This window comes from Podarcis liolepis, assembly GCF_965112155.1.
Source record: "Podarcis liolepis genome assembly, chromosome: 10".
Taxonomy (NCBI): Eukaryota; Metazoa; Chordata; class Lepidosauria; order Squamata; family Lacertidae; genus Podarcis; species Podarcis liolepis.
In genome coordinates this window covers 32,012,183-32,038,467 of record NC_139562.1, presented here as the reverse complement: position 1 = coordinate 32,038,467, position 26,285 = coordinate 32,012,183, and the positions used below count along the sequence as shown (strand labels likewise).

The window sequence follows — 26,285 nt, the reverse complement described above, 5'->3', positions numbered from 1 at the left end:
AGTTAACATATTCAGACTTTAGAGAGAGCCATTTAAAACTGCAACTGGCTTGATCTCTTATGTTCAGTTAGATGTTCTATAAGATTTCTATCTTCCTGCTTGAAGTGGTTTAGTTGAATGAATCTGTGTTTGTGATATCTGTTTCCCCCTTCCTATAAAGCTTTAGGTTAAATCTATCTGTTTTGTAGCCTTAACTAAAAATGCACCTTGGTTTCTTTCAGCCACTTGACAAGGTCTCTTCCTTTACCTGCAGAGAGAGATCACATCCGGCCTCGAATTGATCTGATTGTTTTTATGATTAATGTAAAAAGCAAATACAGGTATGTGTAGGAAAGATGGGTATGAAGGAAGTTCTTCTTTTAAAAATGTTAATGTCAGTGTGGCTAGAGTGTTGGGTATGGATGTGGCAAACAAAGACAGAGATTCCTTGATAGCCATGAAGCTCACAGATTAGTGTTGCACAACTTCTATATTTCAGCTTCAACTATCACACTGGGTGCTTTTTTATTTGTTTTTCAACCAGTTTTAAGGATATTGAATCTTCACTGCTACATGTAGATGCCAACTTTTTCCTTGGAAAAGTGTGCTTTCTGGTCATAGGTGGTATGTATAAAATACATTTCTTCCACGTTTTATTCTTCAAATGTTTTTTGCTAATTGTTTAAAGCTTTTAAAGCATCATAGCTACAACTTTATTGTGTAGCTGATGCATTGCCCCAAATGTAACAGGATTCCATCTGAATTTTGCTGTTGACATTGTTTTCTTCCTCTTCAGTCCTCAAAATGGTGCACTCCTGCTTCGTTATTAAGAGATGACTTGAACCATTTTTAAAAATACAAGTTTGATCTTCTGTAGTGGGTCCGATATCCAAATTGTGGTCTACATCCACTAAAAGACTAATGTTACACAATTATACTAGAAAGCATTGGCTTTAATGTTTGAAGGTTGTTGTTTTTTAAATATTTTTGGTATTTGAATGCACACTGAAAATAAATATGCATAAATCACAAGAAAAATACTGTTGTGTCAGGAAAAACAGGACTGAACATATATTTCTTTTTGTTCTCTTTCATAGCATGTGAAATGAATCAAATCAGTGTGGACGTGGACACTGTCTTGAAGCTGGCAGATTGTTACTGCAGCCCTGTTCTATTCTGTGAACTGAAAGTAAGAATTCTTGGGGTTTTTGCTGTGTGATTTATTTTTTTACTGTAGTGTGAACCAATACTGCAAATTTGTATCTTATCCAGGCTTGTACACTTCTTGTTCCATTCTCAGCTACTGTGGCCATTGGCACCGGCCATGACTAAAAGGACGTGGAGAGAGGTATGGGTCTGGAAAACCTAGAATGATAAACAAGAGAGATAAACAGCTAATTGTCAACGTTGTTTGACCAGGGGTCCACAGTTCCTTACTCACTGAGCTAAAATTCTGGTCATCGGGTGTTTCTTTTGTCCTAAGTATGTACTGTGTGCCTGGGTCAAGGAAGCACCCCACCAACCTTTCTGCAAAAAGCATGCCAGAGAGCTTGCTAATTTGTTCTATGGTCCTTGGCAACATATCAGTCAAACAACATCTGCCCCCTCCCACCCAATCCTAGGAGAAGACGGGTGGATCACCGGACAACTGTTAGGATGGTCCTGTCCCTCTCTTCAGCTCCAATGTTGGGGAAAGGCAGGATGCTGCTTTAATCCAGTTATCCTTTAATTCCTTCCTTTCTTGCTCTCAGTTATGGTTGTGTTAGCAAACCAGGTCTCAAATACAGGCATGTTTGCACTCACCACTTTTAGGTGGGACATGGCTCATCTCTTCTTGCTTGGTTTAGAACTCCATCTGTTGTAGAACTGGAGTTGATGCTTGTTTTATTTACCCGGGACATTGTTCAGATACTTTCTGTATTGCAGTCTACCTCCTTTTGACTTCTAGCACACTGGGACAACTCCAGGCTAAGTATAAGTGGGGTAGTCCTATCTTTTAGGTTTGGTTTTAGTGACCTTTTGGTTTTTATCAGTTATATGAAGCAAATGTATATTGATGACTGTTTCTGTCTCAGCATCGGCCTTAGCTTCCTTACAACTATTAGATTTCTCTCTCTCCCTCTTTTAGTGTGAGAGTACCAGGATTTCCACAGCTCGACAGCTGCTCCGGATGCTGCAAATATGTGCTGGTCACGTGTCAGGAGTTTCTGCACTCTCCTTCAGTTCGTTAATGGGAAGTTACATTGATTACTCCAGTATCATGGAATAAAGTTTTCTATTTTTCACTTATCAGTGATTTCTGGGTGAACTAAAAAACTAAAAATGATGCCACATGTCATTTATAGTTAATAATGATACGTGTGCGTGTGTTTGTGTGTGTTTCAGAAATAAAGTTTAAATAATACTGAATAGAAGACAGGGGCACTAGAAGCAGAGATTACATAGCTTCAAAATAGCCAAATTGGTCCAAGGACTGAGAAGCCACCTTTTGGGCTTTCTAGATGGGCATCTTTGGTTTATCCAGTATGGCCTTGTGAGGGGTTTCCAATACTCTGTGTTTGGAAACTAATCAGACAGTCAAATGGCCAGCAGGTCAACATGGAAAGGCAGTTAAATGTAAATCTATGTTGTGCTTCCAGAACTAATTGATGGGACAAGGCTTTTAATTCCAGAAATTCAGCTGCAGGTTGGCAACTACAGTTAAGTGGAAGAATTGCTTCTGAATTCTAATACAAGCATAAAATGGTGCAAGTGTCTCTTACATGCCTGTGCATTTATGCTGGTGTCTAGTAGACTTAGCAATTATGCTTTGTTGAGTAAAGCAGAACCTTAATGACAATCTGCGCAAAAAGAGGATGGGTAACTTGACTAGCCCTAGAACATTAATGGCCTTTTTGATGGATAGGCACACACAGTCCAGTCAGATTGTAAAACACATCTGTTGTTTGTGCTAGTTAAAAATAGGTCTCCAGAATATAGTACTGACAGCAAAGTAGGTCATATCAGTCTAGTATCAGAGTATGGGTAGACTGAGCATGAAGAGACATGTTAAGTTGAACATTGAGTAGTTGGGAAGAAGCTGCAAATAACACAGCTCTTTTTACTATAGTACTCCTGTCCCTTCCCCGATGGGTTAGTTTTCCTACCCAAGTTCTGAGATTAATTATCCTTATTATGAATAGTTTTAGAAACATTGCTACTTTGGTGGCAGATGAAGGCTTGCCTTTTTGTTCTTGAGAGCAGGATGGTGTGCAACATATGCTTACGTATGTGGTGTGTATGAAAAGGTAAACATTACTATATTACGGTCTTGATTGTGGAAAATATTTGTAGGTTAAATTCATGCAATATGGAAATGCATTTTGATATCACCATACTTGGTCTGGAGAACAGCTGAAGGGAAGCGAGAACTATTTCAAATGTAATTAATTTCATACATGATATACATCTGCACAGCTATAGAGAAAAATGTAAATCATGTGACCAAGTGGCCCTGAAATGCAAGAGGCCGCATGTGCTGTTTCCTTGTACTGTATGTAGCTAGTGTTTTTTCCTTTGTGATTCCTTGCAGTTGTCAGTGTAACCACAAGATGGTAGCAAGACCTTTGTTAAATACCAATCATGCTCAGAAGCTTTAGGGCTAGGCTAAGCTTCCTGCTACTTATAAAACCACTGTATGTGTTGGGTATCGGATCCAGGAAACAGAATTCCTAAATACAGCATTAAAGAGCAGTTCACAAATAAATGTTTAAAGTTACAATTTCCATTTTGCTTTTATTTCACTGCTGGCTTGAATGGTACAAAAGCCATGGCAGCTAATTGGGTTTGGTCAATTATCAGTGCTAATTGGTAATTTGCTGTCATCACACTTATGTCTAAAAGGAAAATCCCATCTACTTCTTGTTAAAATGCCAAACGATTCTTTCTGATTGATGGAAGCAGTAAGGTATTTGACTTGTTTACCACATCTCTTTAAATGAACCTTTTCTCATGATGGATGGTAACTTACACAAAGATTAAACAGCTGATGACAGCTTTTTGGCCTGACATGTTCCATATATTTTTCTTTAGGAATTGCAGCAACAAGCTTAAAGGTCACTACACTACATCAAGTACTATGCCATCAGCAGTTCAGCCATAAATATGGGCACTACTGGTCTAGGTTTGCCTTCATGGTTTGTAATGTGGAAGGAGCCTATATGAGGCAAGCTATTTAAATAAAATCTTTAATCACTAGTTCAATAAATTTTGTGCCTCTATACTATAGTAAGAGGGAAGAGCAACACATTCCTGCGTTGCTTTTCAAATCTAGAATGTAGGCTTAGGTTAGTGGTGCTGTGGATTAAGCCACAGAGCCTAGGGCTTGCCGATCAGAAGGTCAGCAGTTCGAATCCCTGCTATGGCGTGAGCTCTTGTTGCTTGGTCCCTGCTCCTGCCAACCTAGCAGTTTGAAAGCATGTCAAAGTGCAAGTAGATAAATAGGTACTGCTCCAGCGGGAAGGTAAATGGCGTTTCCATGCGCTGCTCTGGTTCGCCAGAAGTGGCTTATTCATGCTGGCCACATGACCCGGAAGCTGTACGGCGGCTCCCTTGGCCAACAAAGCGAGATGAGCGCCACAACCCCAGAGTCGGTCACGACTGGACCTAATGGTCAGGGGTCCCTTTACCTTTACTGTTTAAGGCTTGAATGGACTCCAAGAAGAAGAGGAGGAGGTGTTTGGATTTGATATCCCGCTTTATCACTACCCGAAGGAGTCTCAAAGTGGCTAACATTCTCCTTTCCCTTCCTCCCCCACAACAAACACTCTGTGAGGTAAGTGGGGCTGCGAGACTTCAAAGAAGTGTGACTGGCCCAAGGTCACCCAGCAGCTGCATGTGGAGGAGCGGAGACGCGAACCCAGTTCCCCAGATTATGAGACTACCGCTCTTAACCACTACACCACACTTCCCAAGCTTTTATTTGACATTTATTTTTAAAAGCTGCTGCTTTTACTTCTGGACCAGTTCCCATTTCTAACAGATTTATATTGTTTGCTTCTCTTCTGAAAATGGAAATTCTACTTTCCTGAACTGGAACATATCTGGGAGGTCTCCACCCCACCCCAGTTGAGTGAGAACCTGAGTCAGAACCAGGGAACTCTTTTCTTGATTCAACATGAAACCCTAGATTGCGAAGGCAATCTATTGTTTGGGTGTCCATCTAGCACCTGACCACTGATGGGGCCCTCACCAAGGTGTCTAGATAAGGATGGATATGAGCAACTCTGGAGATGAGCTGCCACCGCCATCAGTATCTTCATGAAAATCCTTGGTGTCACCAAGAGGCTTAAGGGTAAACCTCGGTACTGGTAGAGGTTGTTGTAGAAAGCACCAGTGACAGGCTGAGAGCACCATGGAGATATGCCTCAGAAAGGTCTATGGAGGCCATCCAGTCTCCCTTTCTTAGTGCCTCTGATGAACCACATGGTCTCCATTTAGAAATGATTTGTTTTCTTGTACTACCAGTGGCGTAGCGTGGGGGTGCAGGGGGGGCCGGCCGCACCAGGTGCAACATCGGGGGGGGGGGGGGCGCGCTCGCACTCGCAGCTCTCTGCCCCTACCTGGCTCACTCACTCACTCTCACTGCAGTGCTGGCTGTGCGAATCCGATCCGAGCCGCTGGGTCGCCACCCACTGTGGAGGGGGTGGGTGCCAGGCGTGTGGTGCGGAGAGAGAGCGAGGGACTATCTGGGGGAGGGACAGTGCAGCGGCCGCCCAGCGCAGCGCTGAGCGCAGGAGAGAACCACACCAGACCAGACCAGGCAGTAGCAAGAAGAAGCTGGCAGCGACGGCAGCTTAGGGGTTAGGGGGCGCAAATTACTTGCCTTGCCCCGGGTTAGGGGGCGCAAATTACTTGCCTTGCCCCGGGTGCTGACAACCCACGCTACGCCGCTGTGTACTACTACTTTTTTATTTTTGTTTATTACCTTCTCTTCACCCTAAGGTCACAGGGCAGGTTACAACATTTAAAAATATTATTAAACACTAGTTTTGCCACTTTAGGTCCAAAATAACCCAAACGGCCCTGTGCTTCTGAGACGCTAAGAAAAATAATTATTAGACCCCAGACCTCTCTTGAGGGGGGAACAGATGCTATTGCATTTATCTTCACTAGGTGTTGAATAGCCCTCATGTAATTTGGATGCTTCACAAATTGCCATGATCAAGGGGTAGGGACATAATGATAACGAAGCATACTCTCAAATTGAATTGCATACACCTCATTCAGCATCAGATGTTTTCTCCCTGACTGGACTAATCATGGTCAGGTGGAAGAAGACTTCTGGCCACCCTTATGGAATCAGGAGGCTTTGAAATTTGAGGGTCTAGACAAAGGTAAGAGAGAAGCCTTGCCTTGGGCTAAGAAAGAAGGCTATAAGGGTTGGAAGTCTTCCTTTTTTGGTCAACCCTGCCCAACAATTTTCTCCAGGGATTTTTCTTCATTCAGACCTCGTTGGGGGAGGCAGGAAAAGAGTGGTGGTCAAAGAGTGGGACACACACACATACCCAGCACCTGTTAGAGAGGAAGACTCAGCTGTGGGTGTCCCATCACCAGTGAATTGCAGAATCCTATGTGCCTTAGGATAAAACTTCAAGAGAAAAGATAATGTTGCTCCTCGGACAACAACCCCTCTTCCACTACAACTTTAGATTGTGACTGGTTCAAATCAGACAGTTCTCCTCCGGTGCCCATGACAGAAAGAATCCCCACTTGTACTGAGGGACCCCCAGACATGTGGATGCCAATGTCAGCATTGCCTGCTCCTCAGTAATGGCAACAGAAGCAGACCTTTTAGCCCTCTAGTCTAGAACTTTTGGAGGACAGCTGGTCTCTAGAGTGAGAAGATATCGAGACATGAACCAAAGGGAGAATCCTCTACCCCTCCCATGAGCTAGAACTGCAAGAATTCACTCTTGTGGTGCTTAGAATCCTTGTGAGAAGAATTTGTGCACTTTGCTGTGCACTTACATTGACTATTGTGCTCAGACCATGATAAGGATATTTCCTTAGATATAAATTTCTTAAGAAAGAAGCAGGGGAAAAGGCAGGAGGTTGAAAGAAAGAGGATACCTGTTGCCGCCACTGTAGACACTGGGAGAAGCTGAGATCACATGCCCATGAAAGCCAATTGTATCTGCAACAGAATCATTATGAGTCAGACGTTTCATCATCCCCTGAGAGGTGAAGGGCCGCCTCTGTTATTTCAGCAGGGGTAGCCATTAATCCTGTCCCACAAAAGCACAAAAGAAATTGGTGGGAATGTTGGTAATGAGTGCTCATGCCAACAAAAGAACCCCCTCAACCAGACACGCTGTGTGCTTATAAAAGGCAATGAAATAGCCAGAACTAACAGGTGAAAAATGAGGTGTAGGGGAGATGTACAATAGAATTGTGTGGCAAATTACACCTTTGCAATGGCACACTGAAGACCCTGTAGGAAAGGACCTGGCCACCTGTCCTGTCTCCTCTTACCAAGGAAACCAAAACCAAAGTTGGCAGTCCCACTTAATAGAGTGTGAGACCCCGATGCAGCCTTGCTCCACACCAGCTCTGAATGGGCAGGGGTCCCAAAAGCACTCTCCTACAGAGTAATGCACTCTCCTACAGAGAGTAGGAATGGCCAGCTATAGACGAGAAAAGGAACACCTACATTCCAGGCACTGAACTCCCTTTCAAAGGCAGTCCTGTTTGAGATGGTGAGTATGGGACTTGCCACAAGCCATAGACCTGGCTCAAATGGGGTCCCCACTTGCTTGAGTAATTATGGGCCCATTGCTGAGAAAAAAGAAAGTGCCATGAGTAATGGCAGGTCCACTCAATGCAGTAGTGCATGAATGGCCACATGCAAAGTGCCCAGGGATCAGTCAGTCAGGGTTAGAAGAAGCCTTCCCCCAGCCTCCAAGTGCTGGGAAAAGAACCACAAGAACAGGGAAAACCCCAGCACAAATGGGGAAATACAAAGATATCTTTTTAGGTCCTTTTGCTGACTGAGATAGGTGGGGAACACAAACCCACACAAAAACACCTCATAACTTAAAGGGAAGAGGATACAAACACAAAACAGTTCAAAAAGTTGGAGATTTTAGAGCAAAACAGAGACCCAACCTTTCATGCTTGAAAGGGGAAGGATGGGAGGGCAACTCCTCACCCTGGAGGAGGAGGCAAAAGTCTTTGAAGATCCTGCCTGTTGTGTCCAGAGGGAGGTGGCATCTTATTGAGAGAACATCTTCCAACTCAATCTGGTTCTCTTCATGGCCTGTGTTGTTGGTATTTTTTCCCATTGTTGCCATCCTTGCTGTTTTTTATATTCTAGAACAGGGGTCAGCAAACCTTTTCAGCAGGGGGCCGTTCCACTGTCCCTCAGACCTTGTGGGGGGCCGGACTATTTTTTTTTGGGGGGGGGGAAAGTGAACGAATTCCTATGCCCCACAAATAACCCAGAGATGCATTTTAAATAAAGGACACAATCTACTCATGTAAAAACACACTGATTCCCGGACCATCCACGGGCTGGATTTAGAAGGCGATTGGGCCGGATTCAGCCCCTGGGCCTTAGTTTGCCTACCCACATTAGAAGATATGGGATAAAGCACAGCTATTAAAATTGTGCTCCCCACCTCCCAGAAAAAAGGTTATTTAGGTCAAGTTGACATGAAGCAAGTATCTGATTTTTTAAAAAGGGTTTAATCACTAGAACAATCACATTATGATTCCACTGTTAAAAGCACATGGGCAGGGTTATTATGCAAGAGCACGTGTGAAATTTTTAAATCTGAATAGCTAGCTTGTACTTTATGCCTTGGTATAGTAGCAATGCATTGGCGACTTAGTGGCCAGTCCTAATGGCTTTATTAATAAGTAAGTCGCACAGAATTCAGCAGGACTTTCATCTTGGTAGGACTGCAAGCATATGTATACTTATCACTGGAATTTACTTAGGGTTAGAACTGAATTGTAAGTGTGCTTGAGATTATAACCCAAAAGAGAAATGTAAAAATACACTGATAATATATATTCTACTTGATATTCTGTGCAATGCTGATGCTTACATCATGTCTTCATTGCAGGGCATAAAATGGTGAACACTGCCTATATTGGGCATGACTAACCTCTTTCAGGCAGAGGACCATTTTGATCCATGGTTAAGAATGGGCATGGATAATTATTTGATCTTCTTTGTGTGTGTTTTTTAAAAGGGCAAATTTGGGCTGGGGTCACGATCATTTGCGCATCAGAGAATTGGAATAGGGAACCCGCAAGAGTGTTCTTTTTTAAAACAACAACAACAACAAAACCACCTATTTTTTTAAATGGATGACTTTGTTGCCCCACAAAAAAACATTTTGGTGTCACGGTGGGAGACCCATAGCAGCAATCAAAGTAAGAAATATTCCCCTCCCCCCATATTTGTGAATGTAGTCTGTAGGTAAACCACCCTTGTCAACATAATGTATGGCCAACTGATTGTCCATGGTTGATTGCTTAGTTCCCAGTGACAATACCACTTTTCACAGAAGCATAGTGTTTCCTATAGGGCTTTTGAACCATGTGTCGGAATCTGCATTCGACTGAGCTGATAAAGCTCATCTTCCTCTGGCTGAGTCCTTCGGAATCGCCCTCCGACGTGATTAACAACCAGAGCCTCTGATAAGGCTCCAGGCACACCCCGCATTCAGCAGAGAATCAAAATAGCACGCGGAAGTGATGAGATAGGTATGAGCTACATGCTAGGTTTTATTACTAAGCTACGCAGACAGAAAGAAATATACATCCTCTCTCTGTGAGAGCAGAGAGCAACTGAAAAACAAAGGAACAGAAAACCAGTAACATCACATCCGTCTCCTGTCTTCTGTGAGACTTCCAATAGCCTGGAATGTCTCTGGAATGTAAACAGAGTCTTGTGACTCCAAGAGCATTGCACAGTGGCAACACACAGAAACTAACACCACGCACCCCTAAGCCAGAATCCTGGGAATAGCAGTGACTTATTTCAAAGTGCTGCTGCTTTCAATCTAGGAGTGTCTTTCTGTGAGAAAGCTCCCTAGTGCTGATTGCCAGCTGCAATATTGCTGTTGGAAGAACCATAGCTCAGAAGTAGCACACATGTTTAGCAAGCAAACGGTCTCATCCCCAGCATCTCCAGGAATGGCTGGGAAAGACTCTGAACCCCTGGGGTGATGCATTTTGTCAGTATGGGGTAGACAATACTGAGTTAGAGGGCCTCACAATGTCACTTATGTACCTGATGTATTGCCTTGTAACAGCAAAATGACCTTAAGGGTAAGATAAGACTACAGGAAGTTAGCATGCAGAGAAGCCAGCCTATGGGCCCATGCTGAGGGAGATTTCAGTCTCTCTCTACCTTTCCTCCTATTTCCATAGCATGGAACTGCCATGTCACCCACCAGGTGGGTGGAAGTTTATAGGCAGCAACTTCACCAGGTAGAGCAGTAATCCAAACTAAAGCAGTCTAATGGGATGCAACCCGTAGCCCAGAAAGGGAAAGGGGAATGAGGAAGAAAGGCCTCCTTCTCTCTGGCAAACTTGCTAAACTCTGTACCAAACCAGCAAGAGGGGTGGGGTGGGGGAGCTGCAAAATGAGCAAACTCTGAGCCTTAGTAACAGCCAGCATTTCTCCCACTGAGTGATGCAACAGACTGGGGAAGAGCATCCTAGGGGAGCTGGCTGGAAATCGTGTTACTAAAGCTGTTTAAAACTTGACTCGACAAGAGCCCTGGAGAACAATATGTAGAGAATAATTCTGCACATTAGCCAGAGGTGATTGCGCATGGGAAACAAACATGACCTACTCTGCTAGACCGTGTCTTTTCCCATCTCTTAATTCCTTTGATTTTTATGCCGCTCGACATAATAGCACAGGGTACTTAGTCACCTCCTTCCCAAGAGTGCAGGGAAGATTAATTAGCCAATGTCCATGCAATGCTTTGAAGATGAAAAATGCTAGATTCAGGCAATGCTCTTTCTGTTGAACTTGCTGGAGGACAGAAGCATGTTCCAAGTGCTTCTGTTCTGTCGGGTTTCGCATGCTGAATTTCAAATGCAGGGAGGAAGGAGCAAAATAATCAGTGGCCAGACTAGGAAAGCATTATAAGGAAGAATTAATTTATGGTGGTTTGTGTCTAAGTATTATCCTGCACAGGGAGTTCTGTTCATGGACAGAACAGAAGCAAAGGGACAAAGGCATTGCATGATACAGTGGTACCTCAGGTTACATACGCTTCAGGTTACAGACTCCGCTAACCCAGAAATAGTGCTTCAGGTTAAGAACTTTGCTTCAGGATAAGAACAGAAATCATGCTCTGGCGGCGCAGCAGCAGCAGGAGGCCCCATTAGCTAAAGTGGTGCTTCAGGTTAAGAACAGTTTCAGGTTAAGAACGGACCTCCAGAACGAATTAAGTACTTAACCCGAGGTACCACTGTACTTCTAAAATGATGTGAAATTAGTACACTCCCTATTTTGGATGCCAGTCTCAAAGTACAATCACGATTAATGGCACACATCCTGCAGGCAGTTGGTACATTACTGAGTGCAGAGAGGTGGAAATAGGAAGCCCTTAATGAAATCCATGACGGGGGTCACCCCACACTGACCAACTTTAGTCAAATCATGTGTGTGTCCCTCATAAGCTTCGCAAAACAGTATCTAATGGTGCCCTACCCCCTCTGGTAAGTTGAGCACTGCCTGCCAGTTCAACTGCGTGCATGGAAAGGGATCAGCATAGAGTTCATTGAAGGACACAGGCAAAAGCCACCTTAGAGCCTGCTCCAGTCAAATTTTCCTTCCCTACACCCCACAGGTCGTCTACCACCAACATCTTGAAATGTGTGATATAAATAATTGTAATAAACAGAACCTTTCCCCCAGCTTTCCCTTGGGTATGCATACACTGCTGCATTCTGGCCATCTCTTTCCAATGGAAGAGCTATGCATATGTCTGCCCAACATCTCTCTAGAGCCCCAGCCTGCAATTTACTTATGTGAGAACGCCAGCAATGTGCAAAATGCTGAGGAGAAGAGGGATACCTGAATTAACAGGGAGACAGACAGGAGTCCCCTGTTATGCATAATGTGGCTGGCATAAGCACCGTGCACCGAGATAAGGAGACAGAGAAGGTGCAGCTATACCAGGGTTTGTATACAAAGTTTGCAACAACAACAAAAAGCTTGGGGTGGGGGGAATTCCTGCTCTATTCATGAAGTAGCATTTTCACTGTAGGAAAAAGAGAAGTTTGATAGGAAACAGAAACTTATTTAGATAGTTGGCATGCTTTAAGGCTCTTTTAAAAAACGCAACCCAATTCTGCTCTACTTATACGGTCTGCTTGGATGGGTGAAAAATGTGCTGCTCTTAAAGGAAAGATGGATTCAAAACCAGGTCAGTAACAAATACCTGCATCTCAACTCAGGGCAAGTTTGGCTTCTTTCCAAAACAGATCCTAGATAGACTAAGGGCAGATCCACACTCCACCATGAAAGCATATTCAGTGTGCATTTGAAGCACTTTCTTTCCCCCAAAGAATCCTAGGAGCTGTCGTTTCCTACCATTTCTAGCCCCTTTAACAAACTACAGTTCCCAGGACTCTGGGAGAAGTCACGTGCTTTAAATGTGCATTGAATTAAAAGGTACAGTGTTGATTTGCCCTAAAGATCAGCTTACACTGTCTTGTTTATGGGTGGTCCTTTCTTCCCAGCCAATTTGTGCTTTGTGCAACTGGGAATTGTTGCACACTTGGTGTAAGTGCAATCATGCGTTGACTCTTTGATTCATGTTGTGGAATGGAAAGCCACTGATATTCCAAGCTGGGTGCAAGATCCTTGTGAACTTTCCTTAATGGAGGAAGATGTGCACTACCGTGTGAAAATTGTGTAACTCAGATTAGTTTTTCCAAGTGCACGATATAGTGCTTGCTGTACTCTAATGTTTGTGCATCCAAATCTCTTGTTGTTGCTACTGAGCTGCTTTGATAGAAGCCCCTATTGGAAGTGGGATTTTTAGAATGTTGGGTGCATATCGATGGTAAGGTACGCACCCCTGAAGCAAATAGTTCAGGTTTGATCCTTTTCTGAATATACATTTCTGCCGAGGAAATACTGATGACTGAATGTGTGGTATCATGGTTAGAATTAAAGACTGGAACTAGGGGGTATCAGGTTTAAATTCTCACTTGAGTATTAAGGCCACTGGGTGATTTTGGGCCAGTCTCTCTGTGTGTGTCTCTGGGTGGGGAAGCAGGAATCTTGTATATCACCTCAATCTTCTTGGAGGAAGGGTGGATAAAAAATGTAGGGCTGTAGCCAGCTAAGTTTTACTCAGAGTAAACCCACTGAAATGAATGGAGAAAGCTTGGCCATGGCTATTAATTCCAGTGGGTCAACTCTGAGTAGGGCTGGCAGTGGATACAATCCGTAAGTAGTTGATTTAAAAAGCAACCCTGAAAACGGTCTGTTTTGGAAAAGGCTTCTGCATTAGTGTTTGGTGGCATTTGCCCGTTTGTGTTTAGACATGGATATTTGATTGGGAGCCTCAGCTGTTCTACTTCTGCAGTTGAGAGATTAACAAGGAGTAGAAAGAGAACTAAGATGAAAGTGAGGAAAACAGGTCCTGGTTAATTTGTATCTCTTGATTGGCCCGTTTTTAATATTGGACCACATAGTATAGTAATTATCCTGAGCATGTAGAATTCAATGCAAACAGAAGATGATGTGAGTGATTTTTTAATAATGAGCTTGGGAATGTGGATAAATATTTCCTTCTGTGATTTTCTATTAGGTGGAGTGGTAGAGGATGTTAATGATTCATGAGAGTGCCTTCACAATAGCCAGCATGCCCAATGGTCAGGGACGATGAGAGTTGTGGTCCTCCAGATGTTGTTGGAGTGCAGGCTCCCTATCCCTGGTGTAAGCAAACCATAAATTACAAGGCAGTTATAAAAACGATCAAAACATGGAAACATTTATTTCCTTGGGAAGGAGATAGGTTCTGCTGCTGAAGGTTTCACACTTTTGCTATCTTTTCTTCTAACTGTTCCAAAGAAGAGGTGTTAGTCTCAGACAACAACTGCACCCGTGCACTGTAACATATGTAAAAAAAAAAATGTGTGAGAGAACCATCCCCATCTCTCGTACCTTACTGCTCTTAAAGTCTTGAAATGATGAGGGGGACACCCCCCAAGATGGAGAATACCTTTTCTGCTTTGTAGTCTTTTGAATATGAGCAAAGCCTGGATTTTCCAACAGGCACTGCTGTCAGCATCATCCAATTGGCAGACGACCAGAAAGAGAAGGATTGGGTCATCTTAGATGCCCAGTTAATCAGGGGTTCAGCCAAGAACACAAATGTACATAGGAGCATGCTTACTCGTGAGGGTATATTAGCAATGTGAACAAATGTATTGATCCAGGGGCTTCTACCGCAATGAAATGACTGCATAACTATGACAAATAAAGATCACTCTAGCCCCTATTTCAATGATTCCTCAAATGTGATACATATTTCCTCACTGGCAGTTGCCAGTCAACAAAAGACTGTAGCAGGCTGCTGTGAAAGGTCACGAGTCTGCTCAGAGCTGTGAGGCCAAATAACCAAAAAGGATGTCACTTTCTGAGGTATATTCCACCCGGAAATGCCTGCACAAGCCTCACTGAAATGAGCAGGAGCCTGGCATGATGATGGACTGTGCCCTATGGGTCAGAACTGTTTCCCCTGCTCCTCTGCCCTTAAATAGCACCCACACAGTGTCGCTTGTGGCTGTCAGATCACCTTGCCCTGTGCCTGCCTTTGAGTAGGAATCAGGAAAAAATGGTACCCTAATTACCTAGTTGTTGCAGGTGCATATCCAGGGGGTAGGGATTATACCCAACCAAGAGTGGAATATATCCTTGACTAGGGTAGGTACTGTGGAAGATGCATCTGAAAGGAGACTGCTTTTTGGTTTAGAGATCTGTCAGAGGCGGATTTAAGGGAGCATGACTGGTCTGGTCGCACTGGGCGTGAAGCCTTGGGGCCAAGGCAGGGGACTTCACATCTATTCTCAAATTCTTGTAAGTTTGCCAGATACTGCCTTGCACTTGGAATCAGCTGAAGAGGAAACAACCTGGCTGCATTTTACATTTGAACGTTTAAATGGAGTCAGAGACAAATTGCCACAGAGGTATAATCAGCAAGCAAATTATTATCTGATACCCGTTAAGCTTCAGATGTAGTGGCTGGTTGATTAAATTGTGATTGACAAACTTCAAAATGACGTGCTTGTCGTCGCAGAAGAGCAGTGGAAACCCCAGAGTGATTCTGAAAAGGGAAGTGACAGAGCTGGTGTGCTCTCTTTCTCTCTCTCTCTGATGGAAGAAAGGGGTTGAATTGCCCTGTTGAAGTCAGCATTAGTGCCTGCCTCAGAGAGTCATCAGGCAAAATGAGCAATTAATCAGTCACCTTTTGAAAAGGGACAAGGGACCTCTCCATAGGTTTAGGAGCCAGCATTATCCAATCCCTGTCTGCATTTCAGCTGCAAGAGCACAAAAGCAGATGTCTGACAACAGGGCCACAACTACTGTAACATCCTTTCCTTTTTTGCTTCTGTTTTTTGATGGCTTTAATGCGTGCGCGCGCACACACACACACACACACACACACACACACACAGCTACTTGTTAAAAACATGAAAGCAGTTTTAACATTTTTCAGTTTAAAGACTAGTAAGTAGATTGGCGCTGCTGTTTTCTGCCCTGTCTGTAAATGTTGCTTATAGAACTTGCTGCGCATACTATGGGCTTTCCCACACTTAGCATTTGCCCCACTCTTTCCAGTCACAGGTCAACATCAAGCACCATCCCACACAAGCACCAAGGTACACTTGTAGCAATGGAGCCATTTGTCCCCTGTACCTGTGCCTTTGATAGTGGCCTGACATACAGAGATTAAGTAGGTGAAGCTTTAACCATCATGGCCTGACCTAGAAGTGCCAGGCTGCCCCCAATATTGGGGTGAGGACACATGTTGTATGCGCATAGCGTCAAGTGAGTGACTCACATTGTGCATGTCTAATGCCACATGTGTTGCATGCAAATGATGTTGTGTCATCTGGAAAAGGCTGAGAGCTCTGTAGGAGCTGGTTGTGAAGTTGTGACATGCAACTTGCAATGTGCATAACGCGCACCAGGCCCCCTCAGCATTGAGGTAGCCAAGCCCCCTTACGACAAAGATTGAGGAGACAAGAGACACGTTGGCCCCTTAGAGTTGGTGCACCTGGTCTGCGCCATTTTCTAAGAGAGGAAGAAGCAACATTCTTCAGAGAAGAATCTGGGTGCCATAACCCCCCCCATGGCAGTTACCCACAGTGCTCAGCTTAAAGAGTCCTATCCAGCCATAATAAGAGGAACGTGAACAATACTCAGCAGGCACATTATAAATGCCTGTCTCAAGGATTATATTGTGCTTTTAGGCCCACAGTCCCCCAAAGCGGTGAGCAGCATATTAGCGCAACAAATGATGCCATAAAACATACTATAAAATATTATAAATCAATCTTCAAAACAGATTTAGAGTCGGAAAGGACTTCGGGAGTCACCTAGGTCACCCCCGGTTCAATTCAGGGACATTTGTACAGGTATTCTTTGTGCAAGTGTGATTAAAAAAAAAATCCTTCCTAAATAGAATGATCTTAAGATATTTACATTCTTCTCCTTTTAACCCCATCCCATATTTTAATTTATTTTAAAAATTCTATCCTTTCAGGATAGAATTCTACATTTCAGGACAAGCTGTTTACATAAACAGGTAAAATACAAACATTCAAACACCTCTTTCCAATAAAACAAAAACATCCCACAGCCCAGCACAACAGTTATATAAAAAGCAACTTAAACAATTAAGAGTAAATTGAACTTCTGAATCTCAAAAGATCTCATGGTCTCCTTTCAATCTGTTCCCGGGCAAATGGAAGACCCTTGCCAGTAGATACCAAAGACAAGCGCTCACACAGATGATGAAGTGTTTCATTTATTCATTTCTAAAATCAAGAGCTGTTGCTTAATTGGACCGAAGAAACAAACAAGCTCTTAGCAGCCCTTACAGCACAGGCCATGCTGAAGCTCCAGGGATCGCTTTTGGCTGTAATTGGAAAGTAGCCTACATTTCGGATTCCCATTCAAAAGGCTTTATTTCCCACTGCCAAGACAGAGCAGTGCTGCTGAACTTTCTAAATGAATGAGGCAGAGCCCAAGAGGCTCTGGCCAAGGTAGATACAATACAATCTACATCTGTCCAGGCGCAGCTTCAGGCTTCATAAAAGTGTGTTATCTTCACCAAGTCTCCTTATCACTACTCTCAATTCCTGGTTTAGCAGTGGATTCACACATAGCTCAAATACATATCAAGAGGGTATTGGGGATGTAGGCAAGATTTAAAAATCTCTCCTCCCCCCCCCAAGCCTTTCACTGAGAGGCTTAAGCATCTGGATGTATTTAGCTCACTTAAAACAAGGTTAAATGGGGCTTGTTTTTGCATGTATACTGCCATGGATGCTGACTAGCCATCCTCTGTTAGTGTGATTGTTATCTAGTAGTCCAGGGTGATGGGTTGATCAGTGGGAACTATGACCCAAGACAATAACTAGAAATCTCTATCCAACATTTGGAATGGGATATGCATCTGTGAGGAGAAGACAGAGAAAGAGGTAAAGGCAGTTTGAATTTAGAGAGAACGAGACAGTGTGTATCCTGGGGGAGTTGTGAACTGGCTGAAGGTAAAGAATCTTGGGATGCAGGAGATTTCTCTGGGGATCTGGTGCCTGCTGTGAGAGTGGTCCTTCACTTCCCACTTTGTCCTGCTTGTATATTTGTAAGTAAAAGCAAATATGACAGAAATACAAGTCTGGTGTTTAAGGGAGATAACAGAAATCACTGGGTTAAAGCTGACAAAAAGTCCAGAGGTAGCATCTGTTAGAATTCCTGCTCCATGATTGCAGTCATGGGATTTTTGTTTTTCACATGACGGTGTGTGTTTTGACTCCACAGAGTGGAAGGTGACAGAGAGAGGATGTTTGTGTTACTGTGTTCCGTGAAGTGGGACTATTGTCCTTTGTTCTTTCTCTTTGCTGTCTGATGCTAGAGAGAGAGGGAGCCATGTGGCAGTGCTCCGTGTGTGTTTATATGTAAATAAAGTAGATGAGCCAAAATGCTGAGTTGCTGAGGTCTGTTACGCAAGCTGCAAAGACTCTGCAGATCCCTAAGAGTGTTGGTGTCTGTTGGTATCGGTCGCTGTGATGTTCGGGCTGAAGAAAGCTAATGAAGCTCCCGACCAGGAGGGAGAGAACATGCCAGTTGGGCATGTGTCTCTGCCAGGGTCCTACTCGAGCATAGGACGAGCTCCTGACAGCAACATTATCAATTTACGATGGGGTGGAAGGTTCGCAGGCTATGAAAGACTTGCTCACAAATTTATTGACAACTGCACGAATCATTATAGCAAGGAAGTGGAAGGGGCAAGCAGAATATGAAATGGAAGAATGGTATAAAGAGGTGTGGGATGTAGCTATTAACACGTGCCATTAAGGTAAGATGGGGGAATATGCAGGCACTGGCAGAGGAAGAGGAAGAGGAAGGGGAGCGCTCCTGGCAGTGCGATCCCGGCAGGGTGCCATTGCGGCTTTCCTTTTTTTATATATATAAAATTTTTATTGATTTTACAACATTTTTAAGAAAAACAAACAAACACTAAAAATGACAAACATACACGTATAATTTCAAACATATTTTCATAAACCTCTTTTCTTGGACTTCCCCATACCCCCCCTCTCTGCATCCCAATGTCCATAATTCAACTAGCAACTCCCAATTGTTACTTTCCAATCTCTATCATCTTAGTCCTCTTTTATAGTCTAGCCTTGTATCCCTGTACCCTTTTGCTTCTGGAAACCACAACATTTTAGCATTCATTAAGTTTATAGTAGTCCTTAAGATAGCTTTTAAATTTTTTTCACTCTTCTTCCACCGTCTCTTTTCGTTGGTCACGGATTCTGCCTGTCATCTCGGCCAGTGTCATATAGTCCATCACTTTCATCTGCCATTCTTCCACAGTGGGTAAATCTTGTGTCTTCCAATACTTTGCGATGAGCATTCTTGCTGCTGTTGTGGCATACATGAAAAAAATTCTATCTTTCTTTGTCACCAATTGGCCGACAATGCCCAAGAGAAAGGCCTCTGGTTTTTTAGGAAAGGTACATTTAAGTACCTTTTTCATTTCATTGTAGATCATTTCCCAGAAGGCCTTAATCTTCGGGCATGTCCACCAAAGGTGATAAAAGGTACCTTCAGTCTCTTTACACTTCCAACATTTATTATCGGGCAAATGATAGATTTTTGCCAGCTTGACTGGGGTCATGTACCACCTATATACCATTTTCATGATGTTTTCCTTTAAGGCATTACATGCCGTAAATTTAATACCGGTGTTCCATAACCATTCCCAGTCAGCTGACATAATGTTATGTCCAACATCCTGAGCCCACTTAATCATAGCCGATTTAACTGTTTCATCCTGTGTGTTCCATTTCAACAGCAAGTTGTACATTCTAGATAAATTCTTAGTATTGGGTTCTAACAGTTCGGTTTCTAATTTTGATTTTTCCACCTGGAAACCGATTTTCCTGTCCTGTTTAAAAAATTCCATTATTTGATGATATTGGAACCAATTTTCTACTTTATGCTTCAATTTCTCCTGACTTTGTAGTTTGAACTTATCTCCATCCTGTTCTAAAATTTCCCAATACTTCGGCCATCCGACCTCCATATTGAGTTTCTTCACTGCTTTAGCCTCCACTGGTGACACCCATCTAGGGGTTTTATTTTCCAATAGATCTTTATATCTTATCCAAACATTAAACAATGCTTTTCTAACAATATGATTTTTAAAGGCACTGTTAACTTTATCATACCAAAGATATGCATGCCAACCAAAAGCATTATTAAAACCTTCCAGATCCAAGATGTCCGTGTTCTCGAGGAGCATCCATTCTTTCAGCCAGCAAAAAGCTGCTGCCTCATAGTACAATTTTAAGTCCGGCAGGGCAAAACCCCCTCTTTCTTTAGCATCTGTCAATATCTTAAATTTAATTCTGGGCTTTTTGCCCTGCCAGACAAATTTCGAAATGTCCTTGTGCCACCTCTTAAAACATTCCATCTTGTCAAGAATCTGCAAGGTCTGAAACAAAAATAACATTCTAGGCAATACATTCATTTTAATTACTGCAATTCGGCCTAACATTGACAATTTCAAATTTGACCATATTTCTAGATCTTTTTTAATTTCTGACCAACATTTTTCATAGTTGTCCTTATACAAATTCACATTCTTAGATGTTAAGTAAACCCCTAGGTATTTCACCTTCTTTACCACAGTCAAACCTGTTTCCTCTTGAAATTTCTCCTTTTTCATATCTGTTAAGTTTTTCCCTAAAACTTTAGTTTTTTGCTTGTTCAACTTAAATCCAGCTACCTGGCCAAACTGTTGTATTATTTCTAAAACCTTTTTCGTACTAGTGTTTGGCTCTTGCAAAGTCAATACTAGGTCATCTGCAAACGCTCTTAACTTATAATGTTTAGCTCCGACCTGCACACCTTTGACCTGCTGGTCATTTCTTATCATGTTCAGCAACACCTCCAGAACTGAAATAAAAAGTAATGGGGAAATCGGGCACCCCTGTCGTGTTCCTTTTTCTATCTTAAGTTCCTCAGTCACAACATTGTTTACAATCAGTTTAGCTTTTTGTTCAGAATATATTGCAGCCATACCATTCTCAAAACCCTGGCCTACCCCCATCCCATGAAGATTCTTCCTCATAAAACTCCAAGAAATATTGTCAAAGGCTTTCTCCGCGTCCACAAAAATCAATACTGCTTTAGTGTTTATATTCACCTCTAGCTTTTCCAGAATGTCTATTACATTCCTTACATTGTCTGCCAGGTGTCTTTTAGGGAGAAAACCTGCTTGGTCCTTATGAATCTTCTCCATCAAGACTCTTTTAAATCTTTTTGCCAAAATGTCTGCAAAAATTTTGTAATCCACATTAAGGAGTGATATTGGGCGGTAGTTCTTGAGTTGGGTCTTTTCAGTCTCTGACTTTGGTATGAGTGAAATATATGCCTCTTTCCACGATTCAGGTGCCCTTTTTCCCTCAAGGATCTCATTACAAACTTCTCTTAGTGGTTGAGTCAGCCATTCCTTCAGCGATTTGTAGTATCTGGAAGTCAGTCCATCTGGTCCCGGAGATTTGCCCAGTTGCATATTCTGAATGGCAGCCTCTATCTCTTGTTCTGAGATTCTCTGGTTCAAGTCCATCTTACTTTGATGAGAGATGTTTTGTAATCCATATTTTCCAAGGAATTTGTCTATATCTTCTTCATTTTGCGGGCCTTGAGTGTAGAGTTTTTTGAAATAACTTAAAAAGCAATTTCTAATTTCATTAGGTTTAGATATATTCTTTCCATCCACCTCTAGGCTTGTAACTGTATTTAGTTTCTGCCTTTTCTTCAGTTGCCATGCCAAAAGTTTGCCACATTTATTTGCTGATTCAAAAGTCTTTTGCTTCATTTGCTTTATCTTCCATTCAATCTCTTGGTTCATCAATTCCATATATTGTGTTTGATATAACTTGATCTCTCTTAAAATGTCCTGAGATTTTGGTTTTGTTCTTAATTTTCTCTCTCCTTCCTTTATCATTTCCAAAATCTTCTCTTTTTTCTCATTTTGTTTTTTCCTCTTTATTGAATTTTGTTGAATCAAAAATCCTCTCATAACCGCTTTACTTGCGTCCCAGATCACTCTTTTCTCCACGTCGGTCCTCAAATTTATTTCAAAATAGTCTTTTAGGGTCTTTTGGGCCTTCGTGAGAATCTCCTTATCTCGAAAGAGGGTGTCATTCATTCTCCATCTAAATTGACCAGTTATTGTGAGTTTCATCTCCATCTTCACGGCGTTATGGTCGGAGCAAGTTTTTGGGCAGATTTCCACTTTCTTAATCTTTGGGGCCATTCCACTAGTAACCCAGATTTGATCGATTCTGGTCCAGGTCATCATTGCTTGGGAGAAGAAAGTTCCCTCTCTCTCCAGAGGGTTCCTTGTTCTCCATATGTCTATCAAGTCCATATTTTCTGTCATTTCGAAAAAAGTCTTAGGGAGTCTCCCTTCCTTGCTAACTGTTAGTCTTTGTGCCTTGTCCATATTGGTGGAGACCACGCCATTCATGTCTCCCATGATTATCATATTGTAATCCAGATAGTCAGTGAGGGTTTCATGGAGTCTCTTAAAGAAGTCAGATTTGCCTTCATTTGGTGCATAAATTCCAACCACTAGAAGTTTTTCTCCTTGTATTTGTATCTCCACTGCCAGATATCTCCCTTGTTCGTCCTTGAATATCATTTTTGGGGCCCATTTCTCTTTCACGTATATTACAACTCCTCTTTTCTTGACTTTATCTGATGAAATAAATTCTTGTCCTAGCCTTTTATTTATGAGTAGTCTTTTGTGGGCTCTGGTTATGTGTGTTTCTTGTAGACATATCAGGTCCAATTGTTCTCTGTTCAATATGTGAAATACCTGTCTTCTCTTCAAAGGCCCATTGAGCCCATTGCAATTCCAACTAGGAAATTGCAAGGCCATCTTGTTATTTTTCTAAACTCCTCCAACAGCTCCAAGTTGTTGCTCTTCTTCTGATGGTGGTGGTCTTTGTCCAATCGAGAGATTCAAAATCTCTAGTGCTCTCCTCTGTTCTGCAAGCGGATCCACAGTCCCCTTCTGGAGGTCCTCCTGATTTCTTGCCAAAAATTTGTCCTTGTCTTGGATTGTCTTTATTTTCACCTTCTTTGCCTTGTAGTCGAATGACAGTCCTTGTGGGAACTCCCACCTGAAGCGGATAGAATTTTTCTTTAGCAAAAGAGCTAAGTCCTTGTAGAAGTTTCTTAAGTCCAGAATGTATTTTGGGATGTCTTTGAAGATCTGTACAGCTGAATTTCCGATTTGCAAGGCCTTTTCAAAGTGTAGTCCTAGTATTTTGTCTCTTTCCTCCTTGGATCTGAGTGTGATCAAGCAGTCTCTCGGGGTCTTTCTGTCTTGCTTTTTACCCAATCTAAAGGCAGTCGTAATTTTGAATTCGTCTTCCTCAAGGTCCCAGCAATCCGCAAACTCCCGTGTCAAATATTCCACAAGGTTGTCTCTTTCATTCTCCGGAATCAGTCTTAATTTTAAGTTTCTCTCTTTCCTCTGTAACTCCCACAAGGCCAAAGTTGCATCATGCTCATAGACCTTCTTGGCAATCGGCTCTAATTTCTCCTGTGTCTCTCCCGCAGTGGCTTTGGCATCTTCCGCAATTTGGCGCGTGGTGGCGTTTTCCTCCACCAATTTATTTATAGATTCTGTATTCTGGTTTAATCTTGCTGAAATTTCTGTTAATTTTAGTGTGTTCTCTGAAGTCTGTTTTGTCAAAGACTCCAGAGTTTGGTTTATCTTGAGCAGGGCATCTGTCACAGCTTCCATAGAGACGGCTGCTCCTTTGTCTTGTCCTGTTGTTCCTGCTGATCCGGCTGTTGCGCCTGAGATTGAGCCTCTTTTCTTTACCTGTTGCTGCTGCAGCTGTTGTTGTTGTTGTTGCTTGGTCTTGGCTCTTGTAACTATCTCTTCTTGTGAGCCACTCATGTCAAGGTCAATTCCCACGGGATTTATTCTCCCTTGGAAAATTCCACTGTCTTAGGCCGTGCCGGACTTTACTTTATCCTCTAGAGGGAGCAAATCAAAATGGTCATAGAGCAAAATTTCCAAATACGAAAACAAAGGAGACTGTCCAAGATGTAAAAAAGGAGATTAACACAGTCAAAGTCAATGTTACTAAGAACTTGTAACTTCAAATTGCCACAGTTGCCCAGTTTATGCTGCTTCTTCTTGTATTATACAGTAGCCAGGCACTGTGGAAACTTTGTATCAAAGTATCACTTCACAGGGACAAGTCAGTTCAGTGTGCTAAGAAGGCAGACCGTTTCATGCTTTCAGATGGGTGAGACAGCAGAGGTTTTTTACTTCCAATAGATCATGCAGTTATTGATCAAATTCACCTCCCCTCTGCCCTGCTAGCTAGAGGGGAGATCAAAGGTCTAAATGTCCGGTTTAGCTGATCAAAGAGCGGGTTTAAACGGATGCAAGTTTAGAGCTCCGTTGCTTTCACTTTCATGCAGTCGGGGGGAGGCAGACTTCCTTTGTTTAAATCTCCCCGTTTTTAGCCCAATTTTTAAAATTTAAAGGGTCCCGATTATTTTCCAGCTCTTACTCACGGGAATTCAGTCCAAATTTTCTTTTCAGGAAGGAATCGGCGCTCTCCGCTTATGGCGACGCGGCTTCACTTCGCAGGCTGGGTAGCGACTCTCAGCACCGCGCTCTCTCCCGATGTCGATCCGTAGCCTTTAAAAAGGCTCTTTCACGGTACCGGGGGGCGCAAAGGTGCCCACCGAGTCTCCTTGTTCTCAGGCTTCAGCGCCTGGGATTTTAGGGGTCCCCCGCTTGCCGTAGCGGGTAAGACCCGAACTTGCGAAGCAGTCCTTCTCCGGAGCTCGGAGCTAGGACCGCCATTAAGCGCTGGCACCGACCGGAAGTCCCCCATTGCGGCTTTCCACCACCACCAGGACGCCCCTCCCCCGCAGGCAGGTGCCCTGCCCCCAGGATGCACGCCAGCCCCCCCCCGCCTGCTCTCCACCACTGTATGCAGGCGAAATGATTTTGAGTAGATATGGAGGGTGTTTGTAGAATTCATACTGTTAAAACAGAAAGGGGTCAAACCATGGCAAGAGGTGTTGAAATTTTGGGAGGTTGGATAGTTACAATGGAATGGTATTGGTGGTGGGGTGCACATTTTTATTCTTATTTATTTATGATTATTACTTTGTCAAAATAAAATAAAGAATTTTTAAAATGAAAGAAATGCAAGTCTGCAGTGCGCTCTAATCCAAAAGAAAGCAAAACACCATAGCACTGCCTCCGTAATTTCTCATCAGTTAGAAGTTAATGTTTTGCACTTCCCCAAGCTGAAGAAAGTTCACAGCTTTCCACCATGAATGGTGGACCTGTGGCATTTCAGATGCTGTTGCACTATAATCCCAACCATCCCATTTCTCTCTCTTTCTTTCTTTCTTTCTTTCTTTCTTTCTTTGGGGGAGGAGAAAGCATAGGGAAGTTATCACATTTTGTAATAATCTGCTTATCTATAAATGTATAGACTATAAAATTGGGCTGCAGAAGCATGCACACATGCCCTCCACCCAAGGCAATGTAAGTCCAGCACACAATATGTATATTCCAACAGAACCTGAGAGCAGGCTAATGGTATTCAATATCCATTGTTCCCTGTTAATGCCTAGGGTTGTAGGGCGAGTCAAGATTAGATTTGACTCGGGGATTTTTTCAGCTTTCAGAAAACAGCAGTATGACTTGCAGTATTTCCATAGCGAGGTCATGGCAACCAGAAGTCATCTTGTTAAACTAGCAAATATATGGAAATTAAAAAGGATATGTTTCCTAGCCAATTTCAGTGGTCCCCGAATCCTTGACTTGATGCTAATAGATTCCTACCTGTTCAAAAGCAAAGCTTTCAAAAAGTTTGGATGGGTTAGAAGGCAGTTGAAATGCACTTTGAGTAGCGAGTTGAACAGAGCAGGTGGCTACCTTTGAGCCAAGGAAAGATGGGCAGAAAACAGGTAAAGCTGTTGAGAAAGTGAAGCATACAGGCAGGCCTCAACACACTGCAGAATCTCAAAGGAAGGCTTTGGGGCAGTGTTCAAAACTCCCATTGTTCTAGGCGCATTTTGCATTAGCGTTAGTTTCTGAGTTCTGGGTGCAGTATCGCACCTAGGATTTCAGATTAAAAGGAAGGAAGGAAAGGAGGACCTTTTGATGCCTCCCCACTTCCAGCTACTGTCTGGAGACTGGAGAAGAGATCCTCTTAACAATATTAGGGGGGTGGGCAGGGGAAGTGAAAAATGAACATAATATTTTAGCTGCAGTTTTGTATTCTTGTTATAAAAAAAGCGAGCCTAGACATTCCGTAGTTGTGCTCATCACCTGGGTTTAAGGTGCCATTTAGCTCCTAGAGATCTTTCATATCTCTGTTTCTAGCCCTGCTTTTGGGGTGTAGGTAAGGGAGGTCAGGATGGTGACTCAGCTGGGTGGAGAACCCTCTTGTGCCGCTGCAGATGCATAACGAGAACCACA

The 26,285-nt window shown here is 42.9% G+C and overlaps 1 protein-coding gene and 1 long non-coding RNA gene across 3 annotated transcripts in view; one reads left to right on the top strand and one right to left on the bottom strand.

Annotated features, from left to right (window-relative positions):
* CENPM (centromere protein M) overlaps positions 1-3,739 on the top strand; it is a 7,274-nt gene extending 3,535 nt beyond the window's left edge. The window contains exons 3-6 of one of the 2 annotated variants that reach the window (XM_083462714.1): positions 222-320; positions 479-603; positions 1,077-1,168; positions 2,108-3,739. In XM_083462714.1, coding sequence (XP_083318840.1) covers positions 222-320; positions 479-603; positions 1,077-1,168; positions 2,108-2,248 — 457 coding nt within the window. In that variant the 3' untranslated portion in view covers positions 2,249-3,739. The remainder of the gene's footprint in view (positions 1-221; positions 321-478; positions 604-1,076; positions 1,169-2,107) is intronic. The other variant, XM_083462715.1, reaches the window with a different exon arrangement.
* LOC310687539 lies at positions 1,177-26,285 on the bottom strand. Its single transcript, XR_014516461.1, has 3 exons — positions 25,647-26,285; positions 7,090-7,153; positions 1,177-1,344 (listed from the first exon to the last, which is right to left on the bottom strand). It is a non-coding gene; the product is annotated as an uncharacterized lncRNA (long non-coding RNA).